The sequence below is a fragment of the Haemaphysalis longicornis genome, unplaced genomic scaffold, assembly GCF_048455015.1.
Source record: "Haemaphysalis longicornis isolate Haplotype H1 unplaced genomic scaffold, Haemaphysalis longicornis Haplotype H1 scaffold_261, whole genome shotgun sequence".
Taxonomy (NCBI): Eukaryota; Metazoa; Arthropoda; class Arachnida; order Ixodida; family Ixodidae; genus Haemaphysalis; species Haemaphysalis longicornis.
Window position 1 is genome coordinate 120,356 of NW_027526320.1, and position 12,687 is coordinate 133,042.

Genomic DNA, 12,687 nt, shown 5'->3' on the forward strand with positions numbered 1-12,687 from the left:
ATCAGCGCACCTTGTGGCATGGGCAGTGCGTTTTCGCGAGCAGAAAACGCTCCACGCGATTCACGCTTTGCTGTACTCAACGAGGTATTACTGTACTCTTATTTGTATCTGGTGTGTAGAGATGAAGGGAGGAGGAGGAATGCCTTTAATGATGAGGATAAGTCAGCCTGGAAGCGAGCTTGGCTTGCTACTCCACATGAATATGAGAGGTGCAAAAGTGAAAGGAATCGATGACACAAAAACTCATACAGACACTACAAACACAAATAAGCACACATGAACTTATCGACGCAGGTTCGCGCACACAGCACACGCACAGTGATATAGTTAAGGCAAACGGTCACGGGTATTTGTTCAGGCCGGAGTCATGGAGAAATGACATCAAGGCCCGTGTACTCCGTGTTTCCGCGGCAGTTGACTGCCATGGGCCAATGGCGTCGCAGAGTTTCAGTGGTGCATCAGCACGCAGTCTCAAGGTCGTCTTCAAGGTTAGCCGCGGGGTGTCGTAACGGGGACATACACACAGTACATGTTCTTTGTCCTCGCAAACACTGCAAACGTGACAGTGAGGGTAGGCAACTCGGCGCATCTTGTACAGGTAGTGGCCAGTAGAAGCGACGTTGAGGCGGATGCGGTGAACAACTGCTTCGTCGCGTTTTCCCTGGCCACACGGCATTCGGAAGCTGCAGGCGGGATCAATTATGTACAACGGCTGATAATTGTTTGATCCATCCGTCCATATTGAGAATTGTAGCTGCCGCAGAAGGGATGAAGCAACTAATATATATCTTCCTTTGTACTGCATAGCTTACGTTGTACTGTTTGCACTGCAGTTTTCTCATTTGTTGTACAGTATTTACCCACTGTCCCTTTCAACGCAACTGCCTTGGGGTATCAAACTTCAAAATAATAACAAAAGCTCTGAAAACAACACGAGGGCGAAAACCAAAGAACAAGGATAAGAATGACTAAACCACCAACATAAAAGTAGGGTTTGAAAGTACACGAAATGAAGAAATACAAAAAGACAAGTTGTTAAATATTAAAATTAAAGCCGATCTACATACCGTAAACGATCATTACAAATTTAGTCCTTTCACTGCGGTAAAAAGGGAACACCAGCGAAGCTGTGTTTTGGTGGGTAACTATATTGGCTTATGTGTGGCTAGTTACTGTACTGATTAAATAAAAACACAGGCACATAACTTGTTCCTAATGAATTTTAAATTGACTCTCATATAACTTATTTCGAGGTAGCGTAAATAAAACGGGTTACAGCCATTTTCTGTAACCATACTCCCTCAGCAGACGGGAGAGAGAGGGGGGGGGGGAGAGAGAGAGAGAATTAACTCTAATGAAACAGCAGACGGGCATTCTGTTGCGTTTACAACTTCACTCAGAACTAATTGCGACAAGTAAATGAAACTCGACGTAATCACACAAACGTCTTGGCGACAAATTCTCGTATAATTTGTTTCGGGATAGTTTCGAGAAGCCCGAGCTGCAGCCGTTTTCTCTAATCACACTCCCCCGTAGACGTCCATGTACTGACAGAAGCCGGGGAATCTTTAAACGTTTACGATCTCACTATAAGCTATCCGAAGTGAAGGAAACTCAGTATGGTGATAGAGTCTGTCTATAGCGAGCAGTTTTCCTGTTAGTTCCTATTTTCCTGTTACTTACATTTCCAATTTACACTTACACTTCCTACTTTCATTTCCTACTTACATTTTCCTATTACGTACAATATGTGGATAGCTACAGCGAATTTTACACTAGCTCTGAAGCGAGCGCGTGCGATTCTTTGTCGACGCTTCGCGGCAGACGCGCGCAATTTTGGTAAGAACTTACGCAAGCCAGTATGTATCTGTACAAAATATTACGTAGCCCACGGCTGACTGGCCGTCGACAAAAAACAGTCGCGAGCGATCAAATTTTATGACAATCTGGGCAGTGATTCCGGCCGCTTTCGTTGTTTAATTTCATTTCAGTTACAGTTTCAGTTCCGCATTCCCGCAAAAATAATGTTGGCTAAAAGTTCAGTCTGACCAAGAGTAAGAAGGCTTGGATTCGGTTTTCGGCCCATGTCAAGCTCCTCTTTGACATCGCTGACAGGAACAAAACAGCTTTAGTTGCGGTTTCCGCAAACGACGCCACGCGCCGGTATTCCGCAAGGAAAGGGACAAGGAAAAGCTCGCGCGAGGACGGACGAGCCGATTACGCTATTGCCCGCGTAGAGTGCAACAGGCGACCGGTAGTCGCGGCTTCCCATGGCTTCGGGGTTGTTTGTGCACAGCCCAGATGCAGGAAGGCGTGAAACTTCGCGGCAAAAGTAGTGCCACCTCGGCGCGGCAAATATGCCCTCTGCCTCCACGTGCTCAATCCTGACAACAACGGCAGAGGTATGGAGAAAACACTCAGACGACCACCGGCACAAAGACGACGATTAGTCGCCTTTGTTTTGCGGCCTAATCTGCGTCACTGTACTTGGCATCGCCCACAACCTGTTGGGTTTTTTTTTTTTTTTTTTTTTCTTGCGCTGTCGTCTGCTGTGCACGGTCTTCCTGCGTGCGGAGCGTCGAACGAGAGACGGGGCGGGCGGGCGTGCGTAAGCATAGTGCAACGTTCTCCAACCTCGCCAAACCGCCGTCTGGCGTCGTGTTGATGGGAGAGAGGTGGCGCGGATAATTCGGTGGACACCCGACGGGCGCGTGAAAGGGGGTTGCGAGTCCCGCTGGTGTTTACATTTAGCTCCGCGATCGCTGGTCTATCTGTCGCGTGTCGAGCTCATTAGAATCGGAGCGGCGGAGTTTATCGTGCGCGCAAGGGCTGGCTGGCGATAAGTCGCGCAGCGCGCTTGCCAAAGCGCCTTTCTTAGCTGGCCTAGACTCGGGGGGAGCGTTTAGAAACAAGGTGACAGCCGGGTATGCCGAAGATGGAGCTTCCGCCTCAACCTGCCATACCTCTGCAGAGGCGACAGCTGGGATCGACAGACATCTTGGTGCCGGAGCTCTCGTTCGGTGAGCGATGACTGCTGCAACGGGTTCGGGCCAGTGACTCAGCCGTAAATTTTGTTCGCAGAAGGCGTGGGGGTCTCGTACTGGTGCATCATAATTACAACTCCGTGTTTTCCGATTAATCCGAAAAACACTCGCAGGTAAAAGAGCAATTTAGATTTTTCGAACAGACTCCGATTTTGAAGGGCTAGGTAAAAAAATGGTTGTCAAAGTTCGGGCTTTGCAGTTACGGACAGCTTAGGGGACCGTTAAGGTTAGCACTTATCAACGATAAGTGCGAACGGCCTATAAGGTTCCGAGGAGCGCTCCTTCGGCTTCTGTCAAAACGCCTTACGAAAGGAAGGTTATGTCAGCTGCATTGCGCTGGTGCAGTGCTGGAATTGGGGATCCAAATGTGAAATTGTAGCTGGACCGCGCGTTACAAACCTTCGCGCCGATTTTTGAAGTAATTGTAATTGTGGGGGGTTTAACGCGCCGAAGCTACACCCGGGATATGAAGCGCGTCGCACTGGAAGGCTCCGGAATAAGTTTGACGACGTGGGGATCTTTAACGCGCGCCGAAATCTCGGCACACTGCCGTTTGCGCTTTTCGCCTCCATCAGAAAAGCAGCCACCGCGGCTGGGATCGCACCCGCGTCCTTGGGCTCAGCATTACAACGCCTTAGCCACCGAGCCTCAACTGTGGGTATTTTTGGAGTAGGGTTTGTAGAAATTGACCTCACGAGCCAGCAGATTAGTTATTTAACTTATTTTGTAATCACATCTATGAGATAACTAACGTTGTTCAACCATTTAATTGAAAACTTGACACAGCACACGGAGCAGCCGCTGCTTTCTCGCTGCGCGCTCAAGTTCCCCGCTTCACTATTTTTTAGCGGAAACTCCGTAAGGGAATTTAACACCGAGATTCATAAATCGCAGGCAACGCGCTTTCATCAGTGACAGAAACCTCCCAATTGTGTCTGCGTTAGTCAGAACAAGCCCTTATGTCGTGATACGTACCACTGTTGTATGATTTGCATGTAAGTATTAGTGCTCGTGTATATAATTTTCCGCATTCATATTTCCCGCACAACTCACCTGCTCGTCGTGTTAACGTTTAAATATCATTCAACCAGGATTTTTAAGTATTAAGAATAGAGAAAAATGATATTCTGAATTTCAGAGAATTGAAGAATAGAATGAATAAGCTCCGAAAAAATTAGAATTTTCACTAAAAGATAAACTTTAAGAAACATTCTCCGCATTTCACGAAAAATAAACTCCGAAAACACGGAGCCCCAATTACTAGAGGAATGTTTTGGGACTTCACCAAGGACGGTCACAATTTGGAGGACGCTGCAAGGCGTGCGGGCAGTTGTGGCCAAAGCCTTTTGGTCTCGACCGCTGCCTGCCGTCGCCTTGCAAGTGCGGGATTTAGGAAGGGTGCGACCGCTGTCATCACGGTCCTCTACCCTCCGATGGCACTTTTTTTAGCACCGTGACCGAGGTTGGTGAGGTCGCCTATGTGGTCTTAATGTCGCTGAAATTTCAAAATCTTACGTCGAGCTTCAAAATGATATTGAACCCAAGACTTCGAAACGCCGTTTACAAAATTGATTCATCCTGTTAAGATTCCCCTAATGAAACATCAATAAAAACGCCATAACGTTCCTGCACATTGGACTCACCTTCCCCAAAGCATCGTCTGTTGGACCCATTCTCCAAGATCGTGTAATCCTTACTACCCATACTTCGGTGCACTTAAATCAACAGTGACAACCCACCCCATCTTGCGTTTATGTTTATCATTTTATGTCTGTTATTCCAAGAAAGCAAAACCAGCCGCTTCTGGCATACCGACCCTTCAAATCGAGCCGATTCTCGATTCTATAGTCCAAATGGAGTGAAACAACATAAAACTACGTCAGGGCATTCCTCTCGCATCATGCAGCCAAAATACACATCGAACTGGAAGCATCATAAGCGTAATCGTACCGACCAAAGCAACTTTCAGGGATCATTAATATTATTATTAATGCATAACATCAAACGGGAATATGATTTTAGCTACAGTGAACACCGATTACATTAGAGAATGTCATTAGCAGTGTTGCACACGTTCCTCTAAAATAGGAACGAAAGCTCGTTCCTCGTTCCTTCCCAATTTTTAAACGAGTTCCCTTTACATGTTTCTTTATTGATAAAGGAACGCCTTCCAGTTACACTTAGAACATTGTAACGTGTCGTTACATTAACGTTGCATTTGATTTTTTTTCGTTTAAAATCTGGCGCCGGATACTCCTGAGGCAAAATGAAATGAGCAATTTAACGTTTACATCGAACTACGTATATTATACAAATATGAACACCGCCTGCAGCATAATATGTTGAAAAAAGCTCGTAGACGAATTTTTTTAGCGAGCGTCGGACATAGTCCAGACATGTTTAACTGCAAGTGGGATGCTCCTCTATTACAACTGCAACACATGTGCTGCTTTCCAATTGGGTCTTCAAATGCGCAGTCAGGATACTGCGCTTCGGATGTGCAAATAGAAAGTTACACACATGCACGAACATAAATGTCTTGCACAAGAAACCACATCCGAAGGAAAATGAATGCTGATTCAATATTGCAGTATGAGTTAAAAACGAACGCCCATAATACGTATTCGCCACTTAGTAGACTCCTTTTTTTTAACACTGCAAAAGTTGCACCTCGATGTTGGTGTCAGACAGACGAACCCGTTTTTTTAAAGACGATAGTCTTTCTTGGGCTTCTTAGACCCAGAAATTTTGGTCTGTCTGTATGTCTGTCTGTCTGTCTGTATGTCTGTCCGTCTGTGACTCGATTCAGCCACCCGGCCAAAGTAAAACAATGCGTGCGCAATAGTCTTATATAGTCACAGCTAAATCTACCCGTCTATGTCCGGTTTAATGTTCATACTTGTCAACATTGTTGAAGAAGAACTAGACATTACGCAAATATGAGACAACAAATCAATACAGAAGTGATATTTGCAGTGTTCCTTTAAAAAAATGAAACATTCTTGACTTTTGCGAAATTAAATACTTCATCAACTGCAGAAAAAGAATTCACTCCGCAATCGCCTGCTGTCGCCGGCGCCACTATAGCTTCTGGCGCCATTTTAAGAAATCAACCGGCAAGAGTTACGCAAGGTTCCACTAGATAGGTTCCACGTTATGGTTGCAACGCACGTGGAGTAGGGAAACGCGGTTCTAGAAACGTTGAAGTAGGGTGCCTCGATTAACGCGCGTCTTCGCCGTACGGCAGCGTTCGCATCGATACACCCGGTTTGGAGCAGAGGAACGCGGGAAGTTTAAAATGATTTAAGCCAACCTTTGACGTCTTTACTTTGAGAGTAGCGCGACGCAAGGGGAACAACATGAGAGGTGAGCGGGAAAGCGAAGGGAGGCATTTACTCCGCAAAAGCCGATAAAGACTGTCGTCTTTTGACGGAATTTGCAACGAAGGGAGCAGATACGCGGCCAATTTTTAAATGCGGAGCATTTCTTAGGCTCGCGATGTCACTCGTCGATGTTGTCGGCGCCGTCCACACGCTCACTGCGCATGCGCGTCGCGTCGAGGCGCAGGTGCGCGCCTCTCCCCCGTACCCTCCTCGCTCTCAACAACAGGTGCGGCGGTGCGGGAGGAGCGCGTGTACTCCGTGCGCTCCGTCGTTCTCAACAACAGCTGCGGCGGTACGGGGGGAGCGCGTCTGTGCGCGCAGGCGTCGTAGCTACCCGTGCGCTGCGTCGCGCTCAACAGTAACGGCGGCAGGGCGTGTACACGTGATAACGGCGTGGTGGGTGCGTGGAAAGTTCGCGCGCTTGTGTACGGAAGTGTGCGCATGCGCGTCTCTCCCCCGTACTCCTCTCTATCGAACGCGGGCGGTGTGTATATAAGCGGCGGAGCGCGCGTTCGGAATTCAGTCAAGGGCGTCTTTGCTTGGCTTTCGCTTGACTTGACGCTTTGCTTGACGGCACCAAGCAATAAAGACAGACTTTAACTTTACACTCCTTGCCTTCGCTTCTCCTTCATTCAATAAATAAGAATAATAAAGACGAAATAACAATTAAGCATTCCCAAACCATACCCAATTACGCAACATTCACGCGATACCCCCACCACTCTGCGACACATTTACTCGAGTTCCCCCCGTGGGAAGATGCGCGCGGGTTTTTTTTTTTTGTCAACACTTTTATTTATTTATTTATTTATTCACAATACCCCTAAAGGCCCCCGTGAGGGGGTATTACATAGGGGGGTTACATAGCACACGTTTTGTATTAGCGCAGTAAAGGGGAAAAAATAAACAAAAAGAAGCAGGAATGTTCACACTGAAAACACAAATAAATATACATTGTAAACTTGAAAACGCAGTAATCAAATCATTATAGCAAACAAAAAAGACAGGAATATAATACAGATGGTTCAAACTCAAGCACGACACGATGTACAATCTATCAGAACAACAAGAACAAAAATAAAATACAGAGCAAAAATAAAAATGTTCAGTACACAATTTCAAGAACGGGAAAAAAAATCCAAGAAGAAGAGGAAAGTGCTAGGTTAGCTGTTGAATTAGTTCCTGGAATTTCGTGTTGTCTTTTTGAGAAGCGATATGAGATGGTAGATTATTCCATTCGACTATGGTACGTGGAATGAAAGACCGGGCAAAGGCAGATGAGTGGCAGTTTGTTCGTTTAACTTTGTAGGAGTGGTCTCGGCGAGGGAAAATGACTGGAGGTGGCTCGAAGAAATCATCGTGAAGTGACGCGTGGTGATACAGCTTATGGAACAGTGATAACTTCGCTGGTAATGTTGAAGAGCCGTTCCATCAAAGCTCTTGAGTGTTCTACCGTGTTGTACTTGAGGATAAGTTGATTCAGTCTCTCAGGCTCAGGAGACTTCCTCCGCATGCGCTCATAGGTGTGCTAGAATACAACCCACACTCTCCACGGACAGTGGTTGTTTTGTGTATATTTTGTTTCACGGCCATTAAAACGCTCTGTGGTGCCGTGTGCATAACTTTGACCGTTGTGTTCGCTCCTTAAATTCTCGCAAGGGCGAGCATCTGAGCCAGTGCATCAGCAACAACAGAGCCTCAGAGTGTAACTTTGCCGGATTGAGACTTCATGGTCGCCTTTTTGCCGCAGCCTTGTCTGCTGTGACTTTATGCTGCAGTTTTTAAGTTTGGCCTCCGGCTTCTCGTTGTCGGAACGGAGGATCTCTTCGCACGACAGCACCCACCAGCTTAGGGTTACCAACTCTTCAATGAAGGAAGTCGGGAGGGGGGAAGGGGGGGGGTAGTTGCCCAGACGAATCCATTGTTTCATTATTGTTGAGGCCTCTTGAAGTGGTACTTGAGCTGTCTACATGCTGCTCGCAACAATTGTTCTTGCTGGATAATGTACTCGCAAATGTTGTCGCACTTCACCTGGAAATTCAGCTTTACCTGAAGTTCTGCCTCGACAAGTTCGCGCTAACTTAGTGTTCCGAAGCGTGACGTGCCTTGTTGAGTGTGCTTTGGATCGCCAAAAAAAAATTCCTAACTTGGCGGTCCGGAACAAATCCCGGACATATAGCTGTCCCGACTGGGACGGCGCAGGATCGGGACGTTGCATGAAAAGTCGGGACAGTGCCACGAAATCCGGGACGGTTAGTAACCCTACCTACGTGAGTATATCCTACTCGGCTCGCCATCCGTGGCCGGCTGAAGCACTGGTCAGAGCCCATCCGTAACAATACACCGCAGTCGTCGCACTGCTGTGATGCGGAGGAAACGTGGGGCAATAACTCCGTGCCAAATTCAAAAACCAATCGTCAAAGCAAGCCTGGCAGTGGGCACATCATGAAGCCGATGGTCCGCTCGATGCGTGAGAAAGTTTACGGCGGCGCGTTCGAGTGCTATGTCCGTGCCGTAGGGCGATAGAACGTCTAAGGTCAGATTCGGCTTGCACCTCTCAGGGATGGTTGCTGTTGCGCAGGAGATCAGATAGCTCTCGTATCGTTTGGGTGGCAGCAGCAATATTTCAAAAATCTGAGGCTCAGAAATTGACGTCTTGTTCTTACACGCCGTGAGCTCAATGCCGAAGACCCAGGTGTCCATTGACAGACAGAAGAGCAGTCTCGTACGGCCCATTCGGCAGGCACGGCTGCCTGTACTGTAGATAACACTTGTGCGATGAACACGGTACAGCCACGTCTTCTCCTGCTCAGCTTTCGCCTTCCACTCTTTTGCACAAGAGAAGAGGCCGCGGCTGAAGACGAATCAAAGGGGCGCCGAAGCACCTGTCTCATGCGCATCTGCAGCCGACGTAGCGACAAGGACGTGCGCATCCAGTGCAGGCTGCGGCCCGCTGCAAGGTTATTCTTCTCTTTGACCACCGAGGAAGCACGTTCTGCGGAAGGGCGGGCAGTTGGGCAGCATAGGAAGATGACACATTAACGGACTGTGGCTTTCTGTGGCTTTCTGTGGCAGTTGGGCAGCTTATAGGAAGATGACACATTAACGGACTGTGGCTTTCTGTGGCTTTCTGTGGCAGTTGGGCAGCTTATAGGAAGATGACAAATTAACGGACTGTGGCTTTCTGTGGCTTTCTGTGGCAGTTGGGCAGCTTATAGGAAGATGACACATTAACGGACTGTGGCTTTATGTGGCTTTCTGTGGCAGTTGGGCAGCTTATAGGAAGATGACACATTAACGGACTGTGGATTTCTGTGGCTTTCTGTGGCAGTTGGGCAGCTTATATGAAGATGACACATTAACGGACTGTGGCTTTCTGTGGCAGTTGGGCAGCTTATAGGAAGATGACACATTAACGGACTGTGGCTTTCTGTGGCTTTCTGTGGCTTTCTGTAGCAGTTGGGCAGCTTATAGGAAGATGACACATTAACGGACTGTGGCTTTTTGTGGCTTTCTGTGGCTTTCTGTGGCAGTTGGGCAGCTTATAGGAAGATGACACATTAACGGACTGTGGCTTTCTAGCTTCAGCGCTGTAAAGCCTGGTCATCAAAAACAGCCGAATCCTAGCCATGGGACGTTCCCAGAAGGAACGCCGTTCCCTCTGCCGTTCCTTCGTAAACGTAACGAGTTACCGTTACAGTTCCACGCACTCTTAATGATACGGTGGCGTTCCTCCGTTCCTCATAAAAGAAATTAGTTCCAGGAACGCCGTTCCTTGGAACACCGTTTCGTACAAAACTGGTCATTAGGTACTACGTACAATGACAAAGCCGTTCAAATTGTCAATGGGCGCAAAGCGAGCAGAGCCTCTTCTGCGCCGGTTTATGTTGCAATGTTCGCGCTGTAAATATCTGCAAAAAGCACGCCGCAGTTACTGGAGTCTCGTGCTGCGCGGCCGACCTGAAGCAGCAAAGACATAGATCTGTGAGGTTTTGTTCTATTCTGAACCAATTTTCATGCTTAACCACTGGAAAAAAACGAAGCGAATAAAGTTTCAGAAAGTTGCGATGCATAAAGAAAGGCACTCACCACATTGCAAACCGTCACTGCTTTACTCCGATACAGTCTGCTTTTGCAAAGTAAAGTACAGCCCCTGTAGTAGTTTTGCATCTTCCTTTCCTTTTATATTGCACCTATCTCTTTAAAGAATTTCTGACGAATATGACCTAGTAAAAGGCGAAATCTGATGACGTGCAAATACGAGTAGTAGCAATGTATTGTTCATGGAGCAATTTCTGAACGATTATACACATTAGGACCAACACCACAAACTAACAACACGTATGTCCTTTGCAGAATACCCTCTGAAATATTAAAAGAGATATGATGGTCTAGTTAGCTGTGCTTTAACGAGAATGAAAGTTTTTTTGTAAGGTTAGAAAGAACTTGTGAATGCAGAATGTCTTACAATAAATTAAATGTAATTTCAGTTCATCCTCCATGTAAATCACCGTTTCTTTATGCCGCGCATGCATACCGTTATGCTATGGGTTGTATGTAAGCTCTTGTATTTAAATGTTATTTGCGGCACTTCTGAACATGAGTCGGTTCAATCAGGAGACTTTCTGCCAAAGTATGAATTTTTGTTCTCTTGCACGGAGGTTCATAGGCCTTTCTAGCTGCTGAAACACAGCTCATACCATTTCCTTCCAACTTTGTCCCGGAAACTGAAATTAATGCAGGTGAATTGAATTAAACTCACAAAATTAACCACTACGTGCCCTAGTATCGAGGAGGTCCTGAATCACGTATCCAACTGTCAGTTGTTGTTTTGGCGCCAAAAAATTTCACTAGCGGTAAATCGCAAATCCTTACAGCGAGATGTAAATTGCCAGCCTTGACCACGTGCAGGTGCATCGAGTTTCGGACAGTTGCAAGAAGGCAGCCCTGCGGAGGACGAAGCCCAGAAAGCCGTTCGCAAAGCGATCGACTGGGGAGTGAACTACTTCGACACCGCACCGTGGTACGGCCAAGGAAAGTCCGAGGTCGTCTTGGGCAAGGTAGGTGCTGCGTGGCTGAATGACCACTCGCGTTCTTCATTATCATCAGCACCATCATCATCATCATCATAAGTTTTTTTCCCCAGAACCTGGTCTGGTTTACAGGGTAAAAGCTGCCTCAGCTTGACAAAGCCCTGGAAACCACATACAAGGCGAAAGCAGCAAGTACAGGTGGCTCACCTGGAAATTTTCCAGCCCCGCGGTGTAACGTGATGCAATGTCAGAGGCATTGTTAATTGGGCAAAATCATTTCGTTTGACCTTGACTTCATTCGACGACGTTGTGGGCGGGCGTAGATTGAGGAAGCAGCTTCCAAATAACACGGTATATTCCACTCGGGCAGTCATTTATCCGTCTCAATGAGTACATTTTTTATCAAGAGTTCAGCCTGACTCCACAGATGTCAATTAAAGCGGAGGGTTGGGCGAGTTGGTTACTGACTAATGACTCCGTCCTGCGTTAGAGTTCGCTAGAAGTATGAGTTCATTATTCAGAGATGTCATAAATATTCCACATCGTCACTGGCTTTATTTGAATTTTGCCGCAAGCTGGAATGTAGTTTAAAATATACGGTGCCGCGCATTTATTTCTACTTTCCCACGTGCGTCTTAGCTTACAGATTCCAAGAATATGGTTGAAACAAAATTATCCCGGCGTATCTTTTTTACTTCGATCAGATTTGTTGAAGCACGGTATAATATCTGGCACGCCGTTACTATCCTTTATGATGATGGTGCTCATGTTTGCGCGGACTTTGCTATGCGTGCTCCCAGACTTTTTTTAAGATTAGCCCAGAAGTTCCCTGGCTGTCATGGCACCTAGAACACCTAATCCAAAACTTAAGGCTTTCTTACTGACTTTTGCGAGGTTTTCTCACTGACATTTACGTTTCAGTTGAAAGTAATAAAACAAGAATTTGTGCGCTATCAACCTTCGAATGATGTTTACGGTAATTGTGGGGATGGCCAAGGCTCGTCTGGAGCACCCTCAAAAAATTATCGGAAGAAACCTGGCTATCGCCACACAGATATATTGGCATGGCCCTCGACAGGCTTGCTACCCCCCCCCCCGACGCACACACACACAACATATACGCATACACATGCGCTAACGCACATATCTGCTTTGTAAGACGGGCGAAAACAAAGCAACGTGCCGCGTCAGAAGTCAAACACACGTGAAAGCGACAGGTATCGGTCA

General features: G+C 46.9%; 1 protein-coding gene across 1 annotated transcript in view; it reads left to right on the forward strand.

Moving 5' to 3' along the window:
* Positions 1 to 2,670: 2,670 nt before the first annotated feature.
* Positions 2,671 to 12,687, forward strand: part of LOC144172842 (uncharacterized) — a 48,090-nt gene continuing 38,073 nt past the window's right edge. The window contains exons 1-2 of the mRNA XM_077701459.1: positions 2,671 to 3,020; positions 11,339 to 11,487. Of these exons, the coding sequence (XP_077557585.1) occupies positions 2,927 to 3,020; positions 11,339 to 11,487 (243 nt within the window). The 5' untranslated portion in view covers positions 2,671 to 2,926. The remainder of the gene's footprint in view (positions 3,021 to 11,338; positions 11,488 to 12,687) is intronic.